Source organism: Choloepus didactylus, chromosome 3 (genome assembly GCF_015220235.1).
Source record: "Choloepus didactylus isolate mChoDid1 chromosome 3, mChoDid1.pri, whole genome shotgun sequence".
Taxonomy (NCBI): domain Eukaryota; kingdom Metazoa; phylum Chordata; class Mammalia; order Pilosa; family Megalonychidae; genus Choloepus; species Choloepus didactylus.
Window position 1 is genome coordinate 27475802 of NC_051309.1, and position 23913 is coordinate 27499714.

Sequence of the window (23913 nt, forward strand, 5' to 3'; positions counted from 1 at the left end):
TCACCTCCAGTGACTTTGTGGCATCAGACATCACTGAGGAGGCAGAGTAGGAGATCATGAGCAGGCTTTTTCCTGAGCACATCATGCAACTTCTTGGGGACTCCCAGAATTAACAGAAAGAGACTTTGAAGATGGCCCTGAGGTCCTGTAGGGGCTAACCATCCAATGACAGTCAGGTAATTGATATTAATATAAACTCATTTGTTTCAGAGACAGTGAAGCCCGTGACATTTGCAATGCACACGTCACACATAGCAATTATTATTTATTCTAAGGAAATTCCTGACAACATATAGTTCAATGTATTCTGCAGATACAGCATGCTAAAATCATTGTCTCCTTGTAAAACAGCTGCTGAGATACTTTTCCTTGTGGATTGCCGATTTATGCAAACCGTGCTCATGTGAACAAAGTGAGAGCATGCTGCTGTGCATTCCTGAAGTATACCGATTTTTGTGTTAGGCTGGTAAGGTGTTTCTGATGCCGTCCACATCTTTATTTATAACAGGCACTGGTCAGTGATTTTCAACCACCCAGTGAAACTGGACCGCATGTTATATATGTAATGGATAGAAGTACAGCAGATCTGAGAAAGGTTGGGCCCAGAGCCCTGCACATTAAGTCACACAGTTTCCCACCACTTAGAGCCTGAAGTGTCTCTTTGCTGAATTTGAGGGAATTTTAAGAATTCTCTCTGCACATATGTTACTTTTGTGTCTGTTTTTATAGTTTAACTACTGAATCACTCAGAAGAGATTGGGTGTCTCTCACTATTAATCTGTTAGGCTGGGTCATATTTCACTCTGCAGTGTCAGAAATAGAGTACTTTCCCAATCCCCACTCACCCTGGGGAGATTAAGGACTTTTCAAGGTAAAGTCCCCCTTGTGGTTTGGAGATGGAACTCTACACCTTCAGTTTCTTATGGGACAATGACTTCAAAGTAATAAATTTTCCAGATACATGTAGAAGGTTTAAGGAGTCTGTATATCATTACAGTTCTTTGTGTACTGGCTTTATCACTCCTTTGGGATTACTTTCTTGAGAGAAGGGACCGTTTCTTAGTCGTCTTTGTATTCTCTGCCATTCCTAACACAGAGCAAGTGTTCTGAAAAGTTTTTCTAAATTGAATTGGGAAAAGGGAGCAGAGAACTTTCATGAATTGAATTATACTCTGAATCACCTGCTTCTATGCATATTAGATTAAGATTTTTTTTTTTTTGCTTGGGCATGCCTTCAAAAATATTAGGAATAAGACTTTTTTTTTTTTTTTTTTGCTTGGCATGCCTTCAAAATCTAATTGAAACTTCTTAATTACTGCTTTAAGACTACAAATTGTTCTCTCCTTTAAAAAACTATTTTCATCGTCTATATGTATGAAGAATGGTGCTGGGTATTTGCACATACATTGCAATGTTTATTTAGTTTCCATTCCCTTGTCAATGCAACTGGACAATATTTTTATTTAATTATTTCAATTTTAAAAAATAGGTAGTGAGATTTGCTCCTTACAATTTCCCTGAAGATGGATGAAAAAGTTGAAGCTCTGACTGGGAAAGGGGCTCATGCAATCCCAAAGGTACACTGTAGGAAGAGAGCTGGGATTTATTCTGACTTCATGTATAGTGATTTTTCTTCTGTGCCATAGCTTTATCTTCTTTCTCTTCAATGCTCTATGGCCCTTCTTGTAAGAAAGGAATAAGTTTAGCTTTCACATAGAGACAGCATGGAATAAGGGAAATGGAGGCAAAACCAGTTTAAACAAGCCACAAAATAAAGAGAAGAAAGAGAGAATCTGCCTGCTTCTTATATGGAAAAGCAACCATAGTTACTGGAATGTAAAGAGTTATGAGGTAAAATCAGAGGCGAGAACTCACCAAAAAAAAAAAAAAAATTGGGGGGATAGTCTGATCAGTTCAAAATCTCAATACTGAGCTAGTTGGCTCTCTCGGATAGGCTGTACAAATTAAAATCTCAAAAGATGAATTAGTTAGTGTTCTTGGATAGGCTGTAACCTCTGTAGTACCCAGTCAATGGGGAAGTAGGGGAGGGACCTGAGAATTAGGAGCAAGAGATTTAAAGATTGCCATTCTCTTCCTCTGGCGCGCCAGCCTACCACGTGTTTGGCTGGACGCCCTATCTTGCAAGATCGTAAATAAATTCTTTTCTCCTGCAGAACCGAGTGAGTGTTTATTCCCTTAAAGGTACCGCTTTATTTCCAACATTCTCAACCTAAGTACACTTATCTCTTTAGCTATTGTTCACCCCACCCTTTGCAATCTCAAAAGAACTGTCACCAGAGTTTCCTTTTCCTTTTTTTGTTCAAGTGAGGTTTGTTGCGGAGATTCATGGGTGGGTGAGGTGGTATGGAAATGGAGGGTTTGTAAAGAGTTGAGGAGAGCTACTCACTGGCAGATTTAAGAAATTCTAAATTGTGGGAGAATGTTTTGTGGAGAATTTATTTGTTTTGTAGAAAGTCTGTCCTGGTTTGTATACTTATGTCCCCCAGAAAAAGCCATATTCTTTAATGCATTCTTGTGGGGGCAGACATATTAGTGTGGGTTGGGTTGGAACCTATTGGTTCAGTGTCCATGGAGATGTGACCCACCCAACTGTAGGTGATAACTCTGATTGGATAATTTCCTTGGAGGCATGGCCCCACCCATTGAGCATGGGCCTTGTTTAGGTTACTGGAGCACTATATAAGCTCAGACAGAAGCAGCTCATAGCTTGCTGGAGCTGAGAGACATTTTGAAGATGGCCATTGGAAGCTGATGCAGGCATTTTGGAGAATGCCATTTTGAAATGCAATCTGGAAGCAAGCAGACGCCAGCCACATGCCTTCCCAGCTAACAGAGGTTTTCCGGATGCCAGTGGCCTTTCTCCAGCGAAGGTACTCTTTGTTGATGGACACTTTATGGCCTTAAGACTGTAACTGTGTAACCAAATATCCTCCCTTTTATATAAGCCATTCCATTTCTGGTGTTTTGCATTCCAGCAGCATTAGCAAACTAGAACAGAGTCTGTCATTTTTTTGTTTTGAGTGCTTTGTTTTTTCCTGTATGCCCCTTTTCAGAGTTGGTTTAATAAATAAAACTGACCAAATGGGCTATTTGGAATCTGTATTTACCATCAAAATATTTCAAAAGGTGCTGTTACACAGGTCAGAGATGCCAGAGCTCTGGTCCTTTAGATTCCTATTGTTTATCTACTCTAGTCCTTTCCTATTCAGAATTTATTTACGATCTTGCAAGATAGGGCGTCCAGCCAAACACGTGGTAGGCTGGCGCGCCAGAGGAAGAGAATGGCAATCTTTAAATCTCCTACTCCTAATTCTCAGGTCCCTCCCCTGCTTCCCCATTGACTGGGTACTACAGAGGTTACAGCCTATCCAAGAACACTAACTAATTCATCTTTTGAGATTTTAATTTGTACAGCCTATCCGAGAGAGCCAACTAGCTCAGTATTGAGATTTTGAACTGATCAGACTATCCCCCCAATTTTTTTTTTTTTTGGTGAGTTCTCGCCTCTGATTTTACCTCATAACTCTTTACATTCCAGTAACTATGGTTACTTTTCCATATAAGAAGCAGGCAGATTCTCTCTTTCTTCTCTTTATTTTGTGGCTTGTTTAAACTGGTTTTGCCTCCATTTCCCTTATTCCATGCTGTCTCTATGTGAAAGCTAAACTTATTCCTTTCTTACAAGAAGGGCCATAGAGCATTGAAGAGAAAGAAGATAAAGCTATGGCACAGAAGAAAAATCACTGTACATGAAGTCAGAATAAATCCCAGCTCTCTTCCTACAGTGTACCTTTGGGATCATCCCATCAGCATCACAATCACTTGGGAGCTTGTCAGAAATACAGACTATCAGGTCCCACCAGAGACCTATTGAATCAGAGTTTGTATTCAATTTAGCAAGATCCCAGATGGTTCCTATGCACATTAAAGTTTACTGTAATTAGCCTAGGGTACTTTTTACAGCCATATTGGTGTGTTATCTTGCTTTGCTTAAAATATATGCACACCCACATTTGAGAAATAACTCTTGTATTATTCCTTAGGCCTCTTTCCAGCTGCTTTCCTTTGGGGATGTTATACAATAAATAAAATCAGCCTCTTCTGGTTCTCCTAAAAATCTCTGATATATTTCCTTATATCAAAGATATATATTCTTAAACCAGGCAATAACCATGTTTTACTCACCTTTGTGCTCACACAGTTCCTTGTACATAAATGTTCAGTAAATTGAAAGCTGAATGAATTATGAACAAATGAATGAATGAGTGATTAAACTGAAGAAAAGTAATGCAGATTGCACATTCCTTGCAGACTGGGACAAGGCCTTATTCATCCTTGAATTGTCCATGCTTCTCAGAAAACCTATGTATCATTTACTTCTGTAAATGTATCTGTTGTCTATTTACTCCTGGTATAGGACTCCAGGAAATACAAGAAACAGAGAAGGGACATAAAGTGGAGTGCTATGTACAGTGTTACACACCTTCACGATTGTTAATTCATCTAGTCATCACAACAACCTGTGAACTGGGTATTATTTTACAGAGGCGGAAACTGAGTTCTGAAATTTAAGCACCTTGTCCAAGGTCACACAGCTAGTGGTCAGAGCCTTGAACGTGAAACCTGAATATTCTTGGGTGCAATTTGCTGTATCATTTTGTGTACAGAACTGTTTCTGCAGAGGTTGAGAGGGAGAAGAGGAATGATCCTTCATAGTGAAACACAAAAATCTCCAACTGTCTGGGTTCCCCTCGTTCACCACAGGCGCTGTGGCTCTGGAGGAAAGAACTCCTCTGTTCAACTTTTAACCACAGACTAAGCTGAACAACAGAATAAAATGCTACCCCCGCAGCATTGTTGTTTTCCGCCTGCGGAACTCAGGTGCTGGGGCTTCCAAAAGCAGGGGGGGATCAGAAAGCGACGGACGCACGGCCCGGCAGTTGCTTGGTAACGCCCGCTGGAGGCGTCCTAGCGTAATAAGGGTCCGGAGAAGTGTCACCGGTCCTGAGTGGGACCCCAGAGCTTGTTCTTTCCGCGCTGGCGGCCTGTACCCGCGGTTTGGCGGGCTAGGGCAGGGGAAATGTTGCAGGAGGAATCCGATCTGTCTCTCATTATTGCCCAGATAGTCCAAAAGCTCAAAGGCTCCAATTTGTACGCTCAGCTGGAGAGGCAGGCCTGGGTAAGTGAGGCCGAGTGGGAAGGGAGGGAGACGGGCGGGGCCGCGATGTTACCGCGTCTCTTTCTGCACTCCCCGAACCTGAGCCGCAGTTTGCCTCTGGTCTCTCCAGCTCCGCTGCGGTGCAAGGAAGAACCTCCCTTAGAGGTGCAAGCCCCGCTTGTTCAGCCTTAGGCGTGGGCTGACTAGAATTTTAAAGGAAGGGTGGGATGGGGCGCATTTATCTATTCCTGCACTTATTTATAGGTCAGTTTTTTTTAAGCTGCGGGACTCAGCGAAGGTAGCTTGAAACCACACCTCCCTTCACCTTTTCCGTCCTGTGAGTGGGTGTGGGCGCACAGGGTACCTTTTTGCTTCCATTTCAGTCTCTCACCTTCTTGCCCCTTCTGCAATGATTCCTTCTCTATTAGTCCACTCAGCATTTATTGAGTGCTTTCTAATGTGGTAGGCACTAGGGATGCACAGGAGATCTTTGCCTGTTGTAAATATATTAATAGAATCATATAGTATGTAGACTTTGGTGCCTGGTTTCTGTCACTTAGCATAGTATGTTTGAGATTCATCCACGTAGTTGTGTAATTCAGTAGTTCTATTCCTTAAAAAAACAAAACAAAACAAAAAAAAAACAGTTTTGTACAGGGCAGTTGCAAGAATAAACTACAAACCTCATACAAGAACTCCAACATAGCCCCACCCCCCTAAATACCCAGATCTCCCAGTGTTAACATTTTCCTTTCCTTTGTCTTATCATTCTTCCTTTGTGTATCTATCTATCTATCTATCTATCTAATCTGTCTACTTGCTGAACATTTGAGAGCAGGTTGCCAAATCATAATCCTTGAACACATAATACTTCCATGTATGTTTGCTACAAACAAGAATATTTACTTATGCAATCACCTTAAGTCCAGCTATCAAGTTCAAGAAATTTAATATTGTTATAATGCTGAATTCTGTATTCCAGTTTTTAAGTCTCAGTATCATCCTTTTGAACCTTTTCTCTTCCAGTCTTTGATCCCAGTATGATGTATTACATCCAGTATCATGTATTATATTTAATTGTCATAATCTCTTTATCCTTCTTTCTTTTTTACTTAAGGAAACATATGTACAACATGAATCTTCCCATTCCAACTGCTCCTATGCATACCATTCAGTGGGATTAATCATATTTAGGATGTTGCTGTACCATCACCACCAGCCTTTACTAGAACTTTCGCTTCACCCCAAACAAACCCCATACCCATTTTGCATTAACTCCGCATTGCTCCTTCTTCCCACCACTGTTAACTTGTATTCTACTTTCTGACTCTATGAGTTTGTATATTCTCTTATATTTTCTTTGTGGTCACCATGGGGCTTAAGTTCTTTTTTTAAGGTCAGTTTCATCTTTATTTTTATTTTTTTAGTGACTCAAGGTTCAGTGTTTATTAAATCTCTGAAACAGGAGAAAGCTGTGGTTAATTATATGACTAAAACAGTGCTTAGCTATATCAATAATCTTCTCTGAATAATGATATCTTTATGGATTATAGAATTTAGAAAGATGTGAAATTTTTGTCTTTTTATTTTTTTCAATTTCTAGACGGGAAATTGATAGTGTCTTTTTTTTAAAAAAATAGTTTTATTCACACACCTTACAATCCATCTTAAGTGTACGATCACTGGCTCTTGGTATAATCACATAGTTGTGCTTTCACCACCACAATCAGTAGGAGAACATTCTAATTTATTCTGGGAAAAAAAGTCCCATATCCCTATATCCCTCTATTATTGGCCTTTAGCTTTGCTATAGTGCATTTGTTATAATTAATGAAAGAATATTACAATGCTACTATTAACTGTGGACCTTAATTTGCATTACTTGTGTTTTTTTCCCATATACCACCCTATTATTAACATCTTGTAATAGTGATGTATGTTCTGGTCCCTGTAAGAACTTTCTTATATTTGTATCATTAACCATCATCGTCATCCACTCTAGGTTTTGCTAAGTTATACAGTCCCACTTTTTATCCTCTAGCTTTCCTTTTGGTGACATACACAACCCTAGCCTTCCTCTTTCAGCCGTACTCACACTCAACATTGTTAATTGCACTTACAGTATTGTGCTGCCATCACACAGTATTGTGCTATCTATTTCTGAACATTTACAATCAACCTTATTAAACATTCTGTACTCCTTAAGCATCATTTGCCCAATCCCTACCCTCTTTCTATCTCCTGATACTCTCAAATTTAACTCCCAGGGTTTGCTCATTGAAGTTAGTTCATATTAATGAGACTATACAATATTTGTCCTTTTGTTTCTGGTTTATTTTGCTCAACATAATGTCCTCAAGAGTCTTCCACGTAGTTGCAAGCATCCTAACCTCATTCTGTCTTACAGCCGCATACTATTCCATCATATGTATATACCACAGTTATTTAGCAACTTAAATTTTACATCCCAAATGTATAGCAATTTCTTTGCTTTGATACCAACAACATACATAAACTATGTTCCTATATACCTCCATCCCCCACCATTAGGAAGTTCTTGTCACAAATTGCATATTTATATGATTCCAAAATCATTAATTTATCTTTATATTTTGTGCATTTCCTTTTTAGCTCCTGTAGAAAGTTAAAAGTGAAGTTAGAAATAAAAAATACAATAGTATTGGTAATTATATTTACCCATGCCCTTATCTTTACTGGATATTTTTATTTTTTCATGTGGCTTCAATCAGTTATCTAATGTCCTTCCCTTTCAAATTGTAGAACTCCCCTTAACATCTCTTATAGGGCTAGTCTAGTGGTGACAGATTTCCTCAGCTTTTGCTTATCTAGGAATGCCTTAATCCCTTCATCATTTTGAAAAGGCAGTTTTGCCAGAAATAGAATTCTTGGTTGGCAATTTTTTTGCTTTCACCATTTTAAATTTGTTTTCCCACTGCCTTTTTGCCTCCATGGTTTCCAATGAAAAGTCAGTATATATTCTTATTGAGGTTCTCTTGCATGTGAAGCATTGCTTCTCTCCTGTGGCTTTCAGAATTCTCTCTTTTTCTTTGGCATTCAGCAGTTTTATTATAACATGATGTGGCGTGGGTCTACTTGGGTTTATCCAGCTTGGAGTTTGTTGACCATCTTGTATGTACATATTCATTTCTTTTGTTAAATTTGGGAAGTTTTCAGTCATTATTTCCCCGGGGACTCCTACAATGCGTATATTGGTATGTTTGATGGTTTCACAGGCTCTGTTCACTTTTCTTCATTCTTTCCTCTTTGTGGTCCTCAGGCTAGATGATTTCAGTAGTTTTTTCTTCAAGTTCACAGATTCTATTGAATCCCAGCAGGGAGTTTTTAATTTCTGTTACTTTGGTCTTTAGCTCTGTTTGGTTCCTTTTCATAATTTTCATCTCTATTGATAATCTTTTTGTGTTCATCTATTGTTTTCCTGATTTCCTTTAGTTCTTTGTCTGTATTTTCCTTTAGCTCTTTGAGCATATTTAAGACCAGTTTTTAAAAGTGTGTGTCTTTAATAACCCAGATCTGATCTGGGTTTCTAATGCTTTCATATTCTCTGTCTGAGCCATCGCTTCCTGTTTCTTTGTATGTTTTGTAATCTTTTGTTGAAACCTGGACATTTGATATTTTAATGTGTTATTGTGGGGTTAAACTCTGAGGCACTTGTTCCTTAAGCTTGTATTCAGCTAGCATTATAACAAAGCTTTCCTTGAATGCCAGGAGCTAACAAAAATAAACAAATAAAAGAAGGAAAGAAACAAAACACATTTCCCAGTCTCTAGAGATTGGCCTGTGTGAGTGCTCTCCTTCAGAGCCTATTCATATAGGAGTTGACAGCATAGCTCCAGGCCAAAGAGTTGGGAACTCCCTGGCCCTCTTTTGCACATGTGTCTTATCTTGGGTATGTGCATTTGGCCCTAGGAATTCCCCTGTTTACATGGGTACTAATGTCCCCTCTTCCCTAGGAACAGTTTCCTCATGGTCTCAGGCACTGCTCTTTGTCCTACAGGCAGCAGCCCCTTGCCCCAGGCAGCATGACTTGATTGCTGTCTACAGCATTCTGTAGGAGAGTTCTGTGAGCTGTCTTCGACATGATTGACAAGTTCTGGGATGGAGAGACCCTCAGGCCACCAGTGGACAGACTGGACCAGACATATATGCTCCCAATATGTACATGAGAGTTGCTCTGCTCCCTCCAGTACTAGGACCAGGGATCTGCACTGGGAGTACAGCCAGCTCTGTGCTGAGCTGGTGAGGATGGGGGAGGGACCACCCAGGGTGCCATGAGATCCTATTGCTTTTAAGTAGTCGTTTTCTTGATTCAGCGCTTGTTCTGTTACTGCAGTCCATTTATTGTTTTCTGGAGCTTTGACAGTTCTTGCTGATTGTTCAAAGCTTCTATGAGGGGACAGAGCTGTGGAGCTACTCATTCTGCCATTTTGATCAGAGAGGGACACTTCTATTCCTTTTTATTGCTGGGCAATATTCTGTTGTTTGGATGTATCAAGATTTGTTTATCCATTTGTTGGTTGATAAGCATAAAATCGATCCATTTCTTCTTTTATGATTCATGCTTTTTCTATCCTACCTAAGAATATTTGCCTAACACAAGGATGCAAAGAGTTTCTCCTATGTGTTGTTCTAGAAGTTTTATAGTTTTAGCTTGTATATTTAGGTCTCTCATGTATTTTTTTTTTCCTATGATTTATTTTGGGTTATTTTTTATATATGGTATGAGGTAAGACATGGTTTGTTTTGTGATTTTTTTTTTTTTTTTTGAATCTGGATATCTTATATTTCCAGTACCTATTTGTTGAAAACTATCCCTTTTCCATTAATTTCCTCGGCATACTTGTTGAAAATAGGTTGCATGAAAATACATGTAACTGTTTCTGGACTCTCTATCCTGTTTCACTGATTTCTTAGTCTATCATTATGCCAATACCACAGTGTCAGGATTTTTGTAACTTTATAGCACATCTTAAAATCAGGTAGGTAGTCCTCCTGTTTTATTCCTCTTTTTCAAAAATTGTTTTGACTATTCTACATCCTCTGATTTACCATAAAACTTTTAGAATTAGCTTGTAAATTACTGTAAAAAAAGTTTACTGGGTTTATGTAGCATCTGTAGATAAATTTGGGGAGAACTGATATCTTAACAACATTGAGTTTTCTGGTACATAAACAGTATATCTCCGTTTATTTATATCTTCTTTATTGTCTCTTGTCAGTGTTTTGTAGTTCAAACATACAAATCTTGCACAGATTTTGTTATATTTTTCCCTAAGTATTTCATGTTTTTAATGCTATTATATGTAACTGTTTCTTGTTTCAACTTCCAATTGTTTGTTGTTAGTGTATAGAAATACAACTGATTTTTGTATATTTACCATGTATCCTGAGACCTTGACGAATTTACTTACCAGTTCTAGCACCTTTTTTTAAATAGATTACTTATGACTTTCCAAGTACAGTTGTCATATGCCAATAAAGACAGTTTACCTTCTTCCTTTGCAATCTGTATGCTTTTTTATTTCTTTTTCTTGCCTTGTTGCATTTGTCAGGACCTCCAGTACAGTGTCGTATAGATGCTTTTTATCAAGCAGAGGAAGTTCCCTTCTATTCCCCCCATGCCAGTTTGAATGTACTATGTCCCCGAGAAAAAGCCATATTCTTTGATGTAATCTTGTGTGGGCAGACATATCAGTGTTGATTAGATTGTAATTCTTTGAGTGTTTCTGTGGAGATGCGCCCCATCCAATTGTGGGTGATGACTCTGATTGGATAATGTCCATGGAGATGTTACCCCACCCATTGAGGGTGGGTCTAAATTAAATCACTGGAGCTATGTAAATGAGCTGACAAACAGAAGGAACTCAGTGCAGCTGAGAGTTACATTTTGAAGAGGAGCTACAGCCAAAAGGGACACTTTGAAGAAAGCACAGGAGCTGCAGATGAGAGACAGTTTGAAGACAGCCATTGAAAGCAGACTCTTGCTCCGGAGGAGCTGAAAGAGAACAAATATCCCAAGTGCAACTAAGATTGTCATTTTTGAGGAACTACAGTCTAGAGAGGAACGTCCTGGGAGAAAGCCATTTTGAAACCAGAACTTTGGAGCAGATGCCAGCCACGTGCCTTCCCAGCTAACAGAGGTTTTCCGGACACCATTGGCCATCCTCCAGTGAAGGTACCTGACTGCTGATGTCTTACCTTGGACACTTTATGGTCTTAAGACTGTAACTGTGTGACCAAATAAACCCCTTTTATAAAAGCCAATCCATCTTTGTTGTTTTGCATTCCAGCAGCGTTAGCAAACTAGAACACCCCCCCCCCTTTTTTTGATAGTTTTATCTTGAATAGATGTTGAATTTTTAAAATGCTTTCCCTGCACCTTTAGAGACACTTCTGTGGTCTGTTGATGTGGTGAATAACATTGATTGGCTTTTGAATAATGACCAGTGTTCATTCCTGAGGTAAATTCCATTTGGCCGTGATGGATTATCCTTTTGTATTCATGAAAAATGTTGGTTTGCTTTTTTGTTTTTTTTTTTTTTTCCTTGTAATGTGTTTGTCCAGGTTTGATAGCGCATAATGCTGATCTCATAAAATGAATTGGTAAGTGTTTTCCCCTTTCCTATTTTTTGGGAAGAATTTGTATAGAATTAATATTATTTTTCCTTAAATGTGTGGTAGAATTTTCAGTGACATCATTGGACCTTGGTGTTTTCTTCATGGGGATATTTTTAACTGCAAATAAATTTTGTTAATAGACACAGGGCTCTTTTAAGTTATCTGTTTCTTCTTGTGTAAGCTTTGGTAGTTTTTATGCTTCAAGATATTGTACTTAATCTAGGTTATCAAATATGTTGACGTAAAGTAGTTTATATTATTCCCTTAATTTCTTTTTAATGTCTCTAGGATTTGTAGTGATAGCCCCTTTCATTCTTGATATTATAATGTGTGTTTGATTAGTCTTTCTAGAGAGTTATCAATTTTATTGTTCTTTTCAAAGAATGATCATTTCTTTTCATTGATTTTCCTTACAGTTTTCCTGGTTGCAGTCTCACTGATATTTTTTTCCCTCTCTGTTATTTCTTTCTGCTTGCTTTGGGTTTAATTTGCTTTCTTTTCTAGTTCTTTAGGTGGAAACTTAGATTATTGATTTGAGATCTTTAATCTCTTCTATTGTAATGCTATAAATGTCCCTCTATGCACTGCTTTAGCTGGGTACCATGAATTCTGATATATTCTATTGCATTTTTATTCAGTTAGATATCTTTTATATTTGTCCTGTGAGTTTCCACTTTGACCCATGAGTTATTAGAAATGTGTTTTTAAGTTTCCAGCTTAAGGGGATTTTACCATTATTATTCTCTGATTGATTTCTAGTCTAATTCCATTATGGTGAAGAATATAATTTGTATTTCAGTTCTTTTAAATTTGTTGAAGTTTATTTTATGGCCCAGAGTAAGTTTTATCTTGTTGAGTATTCCATGTGCACTTGAAAAGCATATGCATTCTGGTGGTGTTGGGTAAAGTGACCTATAGGTCAAGTAGATTGATAATTTTGTTCAAGTGTTCTATATATCCTTACTGATTGTGGGGGCTAGTCAGGAGTCACATGAGGTGTAGATTTTGTTATTGCCAACATTGCCTTCAGGCTTCAAGTTCCTCCAGTTGTGGGCTGTTGTTACCTGGGATACTGGAGAGTTTTACTCTGTTTCTACTCCTTCCGTAGATTCACAAGTCCCTGCTTGCTTGTGCCACAGAGGAAGGTCTCTCTTCACACTCTTGTCCTCCCCCAGCAATAATCTGTTGTTTGTTACTCAGTCGTAGGCTCATGGTATGTACAGGGGATCTCTATTCTCCTGGCCCTGTCTTAGTCCATGTACTTTGTCCTTGGGGTGTGGGGACTTAGCATTCCCTTCCCTCCTTCCCCTTTGACAGCCAAACTCTGCCTTGCATCTGTGGCAGTGTAAGGTGGAAGAGATTCCTGTCCCTCCCCTAGTGGTAGCACCTCTGCTTTTATTCATCTAGGGTACTGGACCCAATAGGGTTTCCTTACCTTCCCATGAGGCAGAGGGCTTTTCCATCTACCCCACTCCCAGAAACAATGAATCATGGCCTGTGTCTTCAGAATGAGAGGGTTTCTGAACTCTTCCCTAAGCATTTAAGGCCTTTGTCTCACATGAGAAAGGAGTCTGGACAAGGTAGCACAGTTTTATGCTTGTCCTGTACTGGCGGCCTACTGTTCATTCTTGTGCACTTGTACCGCAAATGGAGTTCTCTGAGTTCCCTGCTCGGTTCCCAGTCCTTTGTGTGGGCCCACAGAGCATGCCAGCAAGTATGAATTTCCTTTGTGTTTTGGGCTTGCAGTCTTCCAAAGTGGCCTGCTAGCCCACACTTAGTTTTAACAATTAAAATTTTAGCTGATTTCTTGTTATCCACTTGTATGGTGGCTTCATTTTCTCCTGTGTTCTGCCAAAGGTGAAATAGTTCAGAATACAGTGTGTCCTTGGAGGGGCTTATTACACTTTGGAATTTAGTTCACTTGGTTGTCTTGCTACCTTGATTTTTTTTGATAGGTTCAAAATTTGTAGATTATACCACTTTTTCTCCTTGTTAGAACAGGAGTGATGTTCTCTTTTGGCTTTCTACGTGCTAAGTGATAGAAGGATTTACAGTAGTAGGTGTTTAAGGACTGCATCTGTGCCCATAAGAAAGATTGGTCTATCATTTTCCTTTCTTAATGTTTTTGTCAACTTTTATATCAAGGTTATACTGGCCTCATAAAATGAGTGGGAGAGTGTTCCCTCCTTTTTTATTTATTGCAAGAGTGTAATAAGATTGTGTAATTTCTTTCTTTAATATTTGGAAGAATTCTTCAATGAAGCCTGTATCTGGAGTTTTCATTTTAGGAAGGTTTATTTATTTATTTATTTTTTTATTAATGGAAGTTTTTTTTTTAAGAGAAGTTTTAGGTTTACAGAAAAATTGAGTAGAAAGTACAGAGTTCCTATGTATCAACTCCCCATAGTTTTCCCTTTTATAAACATCTTGCTTTATTGTGATACATTTGTTACTGTTGATGAAGCAATAATGATACATTAGCTAAAGTCCATGGTTTACCTTGTGTCGTACAAGTCTACCGGTTTTGACAAATGTATCATGTCATGTAACCACCATTCCAGTATTATACAGAATAATTTCACTGCCCTAAATCCTCTGTGCTCCATCTATTCATTCCTGTCTCTTTCCCCTCCTTCCCATAACCTCTGACAACCACTGATCTCTTTCCATAGTTTTGCCTTTGTTTGGAATCATATAGTATGTAGCCTTTTCAGAATGGCTTCTTTCACTTGGCAATATGCTTTTAAGCTTCCTGTAGGTGGCTTGAAAGCTCTTTTTCTTTCTTTCTTTTTTTTATTGCTAATTAGTATTCCATTTTATAAAGGTACTACAGTTTGTTTATTCATTCAATCTTGGTTTGAAGTTTTGGCAATTATAAATAAAACTGCTATAAATACTCATGTGCAGATTTTTTTGTGGACATAGTTTTCAACTCTTTTTGCAGGAATGTGATTGCTGCATCATATGGTAAGACTATTTAGTGTTATTAGAAACTGCTAAACTGGTTTCCAAAGTGTCTGTACCATTTTGCATTCTGCCAGCAATGAGTAAAAGTTTCTGCTGCTCCATGTCCCTATCAGCATTTGATGCTGTCAGTGATTTGGATTTTAGCTATTCTAATAGATGTCTAGTAGTCTCTTGTTGTTGTAGTTTAATCTTTTATTTTTTATTGTAAACTTTGAAATACATACTAACAGTGATAACTTTCAAAGTACGATTTCACAAGTTGTTAGTGAGCAAATTTCAAAGAACGTCATTGGTCACAGTTCCACAACTTCAGCCACTTCTATTATTGTAAAATATAACATATATACAGAAAGGTGTCAACTCTCAGTGTACAGCTCAATGAGCAGTTATGTAGGTAATTTCAAAAATTGTTGTGGGTTACAGTTCCACAGCCTCAGTACCTTCCCTATTATGCAATACAAGATATATATAGAAAGATGAAGACCTTCAAGGCACAATTCTATGAGCAGCTATAGAGCAAATCCCAAAGGGTGCTATAGGCTTGAGTTCCATCATGTCATTTACCTCCTTCTAGACATTCCAACACCCCAGGATCATATATATATATAATTATATAAAGTTTCAGTATGACCTTTGTTAAATCTTATCTTGTTCTTTGCTACCCCTTCCTCTCACTTAATTTCTTTCTTCATCTTCAGGGATGTTTAGGCAGTGAGCACCCTAACTTGCTCATTTTAAAGGGGGTGTCAACAGTATGGGGAAGGGAACTGCATCTGATTGTTGATCTTAAAGAGGCTGTTGCCTCTGGGTTTCAGGACTTGTCTGCTATAGGAACATTCTGATGGATTTAAGTTTTTGAAAGATAAAATTTAGTGAGTGAATCTTTTATAGAGTCTCAGATAGGGACCTAGGGATTGGGAGCTACTTTTGGTAAGGGCATGGCATACTGTGGCCATTTGGGATGTGTAGCTGGAGCTTGCGTAAGAGAAACCTCCAGGATAACCTCTCAACTCTATTTGGAATCTCTCAGCCACTGTGACTTCAGCTTGTTACCCTTCTTTTTCCCCCTTTTGGTCAAGTAGGCATTTTCAGTCCCTCACTGCCAGGGCCAGGCTCATTTCTGGGAGTCATGTCCCATGGCACCAGGGAGATTCATTCCCCTGGGAGTCATGTCCCTTGTGGGGGGAAGTTATTCTGAGTTGGGCTTAGAGAGAGAAAGGCCACATCTGAGCAACAAAAGAGGTTCCCTGGAGGTGCCTCTTAGGCATAATTATAGGAGGGCTCAGCCTTCTGTTTACAACCCTAAATTTCACAAGAGCAAGCCTCAAGTCGAGGGCTTGATTTATTAAGTAGTGGGTTCCTAACTTTATTTAATCTATATTATATCCCAAGATAAATGGTCAGTTTCTTACATTATCTTCACTTTGTTGTATGATCATCACTCTCAACTTTAAACAATTATCATAATGTAATACATCCCAGAGCTCTTATCAGCTACTAATTATCCATCCCTAGTGTTAGTGTAGAGTTGGTAAGATATTCGTATTAAATATAGTCTTTAATATGTAACGGGTAGTTTTTCCATACCACTCTGTTGTTAACCCTCTGCACCAGTGTCACACCTTATAAGTATATCATAGTAGCGCTTATTTAGGTTTGTGTTGCTACTCTGTGGGTTACATGCCTTTGCACAACCATTTACAAACATGTTCACCTTTAATATGTCACTGATACTTATAATCCCATTAATGAACCATAGTCACACCTGAGCATTTCCATACCATTAAGATCACCCTCATTATCATATCTGTACATATTAGATTATCATTCCCCCTCCATTAGCTTCTGTCTATCTCTGGGTCCCCTATATTCTACATAATAAGAAACTTATTTTACATTTTCCACAAAGTTCACATTAGTGGTAACATACAATATCTTTCCTTTTGTGTCTGGGCTGTTTGACTCAGCATGATGTCTTCAAGGTTCATCCACATTGTCATATGTTTCACGACCTCATTCCTTCTTACTGCTATATAGTATTCCGTTGTGTGTATATACTGCATTTTGTTTATCCACTCATCTGTTGAAGGACATTTGGATTGTTTCCATCTCGGCAATTGTGAACAATGCTGCTGGGAACATTGGTGTGCAAATATTTGTTCATGTCACTGTTTTCAGATCTTCTGGGTATATAACAAGAAATGCAATTGTGGGATCATAGGGTAACTCAATATCTAGTTTTCTGAGGAACCGCTGAACTGTCTTCCAGAGTGGCTGTGCCATTATACAGTCCCACCAGTAATGAATAAGAGTTCCAATTTCTCCACATCCTCTCCAGCATTTGTAGTTTCCTGTTTCTTTAATGTCAGCTATTCTAATTGGTGTGAGATTATATCTCATTGTGTAATTTGCATCTCCCTAATAGCTAGTAAAGATGAACATTTTTTCATGTGTTTTTTAGCCATTTGTATTTCCTCTTCAGAGAGATGTCTTTTCATGTATTCTGCCCATTTTATAATTGGGCTGTTATACTATTGTCATTGAGTTGTAGGCGGTGTTCCAGGCTGAACACTTACCCATCTTGAGTGCAGTCTTTTTTTTTTTTTTTTTTTTTTTTTTTTAATAATAATTTTATTGAGATATATTCACATACCACGCAGTCATACAAAACAAATTGTACTTTCGATTGTTTACAGTACCATTACATAGTTGTACATTCATCACCTAAATCAATCCCTGACACCTTCATTAGCACACACACAAAAATAACAAGAATAATAATTAGAGTGAAAAAGAGCAATTGAAGTAAAAAAGAACACTGGGTACCTTTGTCTGTCTGTTTCCCTCCCCTACTTTTCTACACATCCATCCATAAACTAGACAAAGTGGTGTTTGGTCCTTATGGTTTTCCCAATCCCATTGTCACCCCTCATAAGCTACATTTTTATACAACTGTCTTCGAGATTCATGGGTTCTGGGTTGTAGTTTGATAGTTTCAGGTATCCACCACCAGCTACCCCAATTCTTTAGAACCTAAAAAGGGTTGTCTAAAGTGTGCATAAGAGTGCCCACCAGAGTGACCTCTCGGCTCCTTTTGGAATCTCTCTGCCACTGAAGCTTATTTCATTTCCTTTCACATCCCCCTTTTGGTCAAGAAGATGTTCTCCGTCCCACGGTGCCAGGTCTACATTCCTCCCTGGGAGTCATATTCCACATTGCCAGGGAGATTCACTTCCCTGGGTGTCTTGAGTGCAGTCTTTTGGTTTCTTCAAGTACATACTCACTATGTGTATAGAAGTCCCTCCCCAGCCAGTGGAACCCTGCAACTGCTGTTCTGGAGCACTTTCTGTCCTATATCTATTGGTTTTCTTGGAGGAGAATTTTGTTCAGTCTCTCCTAATCCACCATCTTGGATCTCTCTTGTAGTTATAATTTGTAATTCCCTAATGACATATGATGCTGAGCATTGTTTCATATGCTTATATGCCATGTGTACATTCAGAGCTTTTGCCCATTTTTAAATTCAGTTGTTTGTTTCCTTATTGTTGAGTTTTAAGCATTCTTTGTATATTTGGATACAAGTCCTTTATCAGAAATATATCTTGCAAATATTTTCTTCCAGTTTGTGGCTTGTTTTTTCATTCTTTTAACAGTGCTTTTCTCAGAGCAGACATTTTTAATTTTAATGAAGTTCATCTTAGATGTAAAGTCTAGGTCTAGATTCTTTGGTCTTTTTTCTGTTTTTTTTTTTTTTTTTTTTTTTTGTGGCTGTCTAGTTCCAGCACCATTTCTTTTTTTTTTCATTTTTATTGAGATTGTTCAGATACCATACAATTATCCAAAGATCCAAAGTGTACAATCACTTGCCCCTGGGTACCCTCATACAGCTGTGCATCCATCACACTTAATTTTTGTTCAATTTTTAGAAACTTTTCATTACTCCAGACAAGAAATAAAGTGAAAGATGAAAAAAGAAAAAAAGAAAAGGAAACTCTAATCCTCCCCTATCCCTAACCAACCCCCCTCAATTGTTGACTCCTAGTACTGATACAGTACATTTGTTACTGTTTATGAAAAAATGTTGAAATACTACTAACTGTAGTATATAGTTTGTAATAGGTATATATAGTTCTTCCCTATATGCCCCTCTATCATTAACTTCTAATTGTATTGTCATACATTTGTTCTGGTTCATGAAGCGATTTCTAGTATTTGTACAGTTGATCATGGACATTGCCCATCATAGGATTCAGTTTTATACATTTCCATCTTTTGACCTCCAACTTTCCTTCTGGTGACATATATGACTCTGAGCTTCCCCTTTCCACCTCATTCACACACCATTCAGCGCTGTTAGTTATTCTCACATCTTGCTACCAACACCCCTGTTCATTTCCAAACATTTAAGTTCATCCTAATTGAACATTCTGCTCATACTAAGCAACCACTCCCCATTTTTAAGCCTCGTCCTATATCTTGGTACCTTATATTTCATGTCTATGAGTTTACATATTGTAATTAGTTCCTATCAGTGAGACCCTGCAATAATTGTCCTAATGTGTCTGGCTTATTTCAGTCAGTATATTGCACTCGAGGTTTTGTCATCAACCCATTTTTTTTAATATGGTTTTGTTTACTCACCATACATTCCATCCTAAGTAAATCATCGATGGTTTTCTGCATGGTCATACATTTATGTGTTCACCACCTTCACCACCATCTATGTAAGAGCATCTACATTTCTTCCACAAGGCAGGAGGGAGGGTCAAAGAAGGTAGAGAGGCAAAAGAAAGAGGAAAAAAAAAAATGACAGCTAGGAAGCAGCAAAAGGAAAAATAACCTTAAATCAAAGTAGAATGAAGAATCAGACAATACCACCAATGTCAAGTGTCTAACATGCCTCCCCTATCCCCCCCTCTTATCTGCATTCACCTTGGTGTATCACCTTTGTTACATTCAAGGAAGCATAATACAATGATTCTATTAGTTACAGTCTCTAGTTTATGGTGATTGCATCCCTCCCCCAATGCCTCCCCATTTTTAACACCTTGCAAGGTTGACATTTGCTTGCTCTCCCTCGTAAAAGAATATATTTGTACATTTTATCAAAATTGTTGAATACTCTAAATTTCACCAAGTTACACAGTCCCAGTCGTTATCTTTCCTCCTTTCTTGTGGTGTCTCACATGCTCCCCATCTTCCTCTCTCAGCTGTATTCATAGTTACCTTTGTTCAGTGTACTTACATTGTTGTGCTACCATCTCCCAAAATTGTGTTCCAAACCACACACTCCTGTCTTCTATCACCCTGTAGTGCTCCCTTTAGTATTTCCTGTAGGGCAGGTGTCTTATTTACAAAGTCTCTCATTGTCTGTCAGAAAATATTTTGAGCTCTCCCTCATATTTGAAGGACAGCTTTGCTGGATACAGGATTCTTGGTTGGTGGTTTTTCTCTTTCATTATCTTAAATATATCACACCACTTCCTTCTTGCCTCCATGGTTTCTGCTGAGAGATCCACACATAGTCTTATTAAGCTTCCTTTGTATGTAATGGATCGCTTTTCTCTTGCTGCTTTCAGGATTCTCTCTTTGTCTTTGACATTTGATAATCTGATTATTATGTGTCTTGGCGTAGGCGTATTCATATCTCTTCTGTTTGGAGTACGCTGCACTTCCTGGATCTGTAATTTTATGTCTTTCATAAAAGATGGGAAATTTTCATTAATTATTTCCTCTATTATTGCTTCTGCCCTCTTTCCCTTCTCTTCTCCTTCTGGGACACCAATGATACGTACATTATTGTACTTTGTTTCATCCTTGAGTTCCCGGAGACGTTGCTCATATTTTTTCATTCTTTTCTCCAGCTGCTCCTCTGCGTGTAGGCTTTCAGGTGTTTTGTTCTCCAGTTCCTGAGCGTTTTCTTCTGCCTCTTGAGATCTGCTGTTGTATGTTTCCATTGTGTCTTTCATCTCTTGTGTTGTGCCTTTCATTTCCATAGATTCTACTAGTAGGTTTTTTGAACTTTTGATTTCTGCCGTATACATGTCCAGTGCTCCCTTTACAGCCTCTGTCTCTTTTGCAATATCTTCTCTAAACTTTTTGAATTGATTTAGCATTAGTTGTTTAAATTCCTATATCTCAATTGAAGTGTACGTTTGTTCCTTTGACTGGGCCATAATTTTGTTTTTCTTAGTGTAGGTTGTAATTTTCTGTTGTCTAGGCATGGTTTCCTTGGTTATCCAAATCAGGTTTTCCCAGACCAGAACAGGCTCAGGTCCCAGAGGGAAGAAATATTCAGTATCTGGTTTCCCTGAGGGTGTGTCTTAGAAAATTGCTCCACCCTTTGATGCCTCAGGTCACTGTGCTTTTCTGCCCAGCAGGTGACGCCTGTTAGCCTATAATTCTTGACTGGTGTGAGGAGGTATGGCCGTGTTTCCCCAGGCTCTGGGGTCTGGTTCTGAATGGAAAGGGCCCCACCCCTCTCCTCCTAGAGAAGACAGACCCCTCAGGTGGAGGTCATTAGCATTTCAGTGGTCTCGCTCTCTGCTTGTGGTGTCTCCACCCTTCCCCAAGTCACAGCCCTGGAAACTGAAAATGACTGGGGCTTTCTCCACTGAGCCAAAAAAGAAACAGATAGTCCCCTTCAGACCCAGTCCAAGGCGACCCTCCGGCTCTCCCAGGTCAGTCGTCACCCAAAGCCTCTGTCTGTTTTTTTGGGGCTGCGTACCTGTAGTGAGCAGTTCACACTCGCTACTTAAAACCCCAGTTGGAGCTCAGCTGAGCTGTATTCGCTTGCTGGGAGAGAGTGTATCTGTGGCACCACGCGGCTCCGCAGCTCAGGCTATGGGGGAGGGGGTCTCCCGACCTGGTTCCGCAGGTTTTACTTACAGATTTTATGCTGTGTTCTCTGGCATTCCTCCCAATTCAGGTTGGTGTATGATGAATGAATGGTCTCGTTTGTCCCCCTGCAGTTATTCTGGATTATTTACTAGTTGTTTCTGGTTTCTTGTAGTTGTTCCAGGGGGACTACTTAGGTTCCACTCCTCTCTATGCCGCCATCTTGCCCGAGTCACCATTTTTTTTTTTTTTTTTTTGTGGCTGTCTAGTTCCAGCACCATTTCTTAAAAAGACTATCCTTTCTCATTTGAATTGTCTTTGTTCCTTTGTCAAACATCAGTTGACTATGTTTGTATGGGTTTATTTCTGTCTTCTCTATTCAAATCTATTTATCTATTTGTCTATTCTTTTGCAAATACCACTGTGTCTGAAGTCAGGTTGTGTCTGTTCTCCAACTTTGTTCTTCAGTATTGTATTGGCAAGGTATTTAAAGCAGATTCAATTTTAGTAGATAGAGTATTCAGATTTTATGTTCTTGCCAATGTCATTAAATTGTTTTTCAAGGAATTTGTTCATTTCATTTAAATTATACAAGTCATTGGTCTAAAGTTGTTTATGGTAAACTTTGATTGTCTTTTTAATATCTGAAAAGCCCATACATTTTGATGATGGTAATGTTTCCATGTGTGAGTATGTTTTAACAGTTGAACTAGAGATTTATCAATTATTACTCACATCAGAGAACCAATTTTTGACTTTGCTGATTTTCTCTTAATTTCATGTCATAGTTTTATTATTACTTTCTTCTACATTTTTGAGCTTTATTTACTCTTTTTTTCCCCTAGAGTCTTGAGATGAAAGCTTAGATTATGAATATCTAGCCTTTTTTCTTTGCTGAAATGTGAACTTAAGAAAAGATATCTTTAGCTACATTCCACACATTTTTAAAGCAATTTTACTGAGATATATTCACATCCATACAATCCATCCAAAGTGTACAGCCAGTGACTTTTTGTATAATCACAAAATTGTGCATTCATTACTACAATCAATTTTGGAACATTTTCATTACTCCAAAAAGAAAAAACCCATACCCAAACCCATACCCATAGCAGTCACCTCTCAATCCCTCTATCATTCCCCAGCCCTACATAACCACTAATCTAATTCTGTCTTTGTAAATTTATTTACAGTTACCTTTTATATAAATGGAATTATGCAATATATAGTACTTTGTGTCTGGTTTCTTTTACTTAGCATAATGTCATTTTAAATTTTTGTTATTTTTTTTATATTGAGATTGTTCACATACCATACAATTATCCAAAGATCCAAAGTGTACAATCAATTGCCCACAGTACTATCATACAACTGTACATCCATCACCACAATTAGTTTTTTTTCAATTTTTAGAACATTTTTATTACTCCAGAAAAGAAATAAAGGCAAAAAAAGGAAACTCAAGTCCTCTCATACCTCTAACCAACTGCCCTCCATTATTGATTTATAGTATTGGTATAGTACATTTGTTACTGTTGATGAAAGAATGTTAAAATACTACTAACTGTAGTATATAGTTTGCAATAGTTATATATTTTTTTCCTATATGCCCCTCTATTATTATCTTCTAGTTACAGTGTCATACATTTGTCCTAGTTCATGAGAGAGTTTTCTAATATTTGTACAGCTAATCATGGACATTGTCCACCACAAGATTCACTGTTTTATACATTCCCATCTTTTAACCTCCAACTTTCCTTCTGCTGACATATGTGAGTCTGAGCTTACCCTTTCCACCACGTTCACACACCATTCAGCACTGTTAGTTATTCTCACAATGTGCTACCATCATCTCTGTCCATTTTCACCCTAGTTGAACATTCTGCTCATAATAAGCAACTGCTCCCCATTCTTTAGCCTCGTTCTATATCTTGGTAACTTATATTTCATGTCTATGAATTTACATATTATAATTAGTTCGTATCACTGAGACCCTGCAATATTTGTCCTTATGTGTCTGCCTTATTTCACTCAACATACTACCCCCAAGGTTTCTTCATCCATCTATTTTTTTTAAGACGGTTTTGTTCACACACCATACATTCTGTCCTAAGTAAACAATTGATGGTCCCCTATATAGTCACATATTTATGCATTCACCACCATCACCACTGTCTATATAAGGAAATCTCCATTTCTTCCACAAAGAAGAAAGAGTCAAAGAAGGTAGAGAAACCGAAAAAGAAAAAAGAGAAAAAAAAAAACATGACAAC

At 38.2% G+C, this 23913-nt stretch overlaps 1 protein-coding gene across 1 annotated transcript in view; it reads left to right on the forward strand.

Annotated features, from left to right (window-relative positions):
- The first annotated feature begins 4970 nt into the window (after positions 1-4970).
- Positions 4971-23913, forward strand: part of TBC1D19 (TBC1 domain family member 19) — a 208704-nt gene continuing 189761 nt past the window's right edge. Inside the window, 1 exon segment of the mRNA XM_037829534.1 lies at positions 4971-5200. Coding sequence (XP_037685462.1) covers positions 5102-5200 — 99 coding nt within the window. The 5' untranslated portion in view covers positions 4971-5101.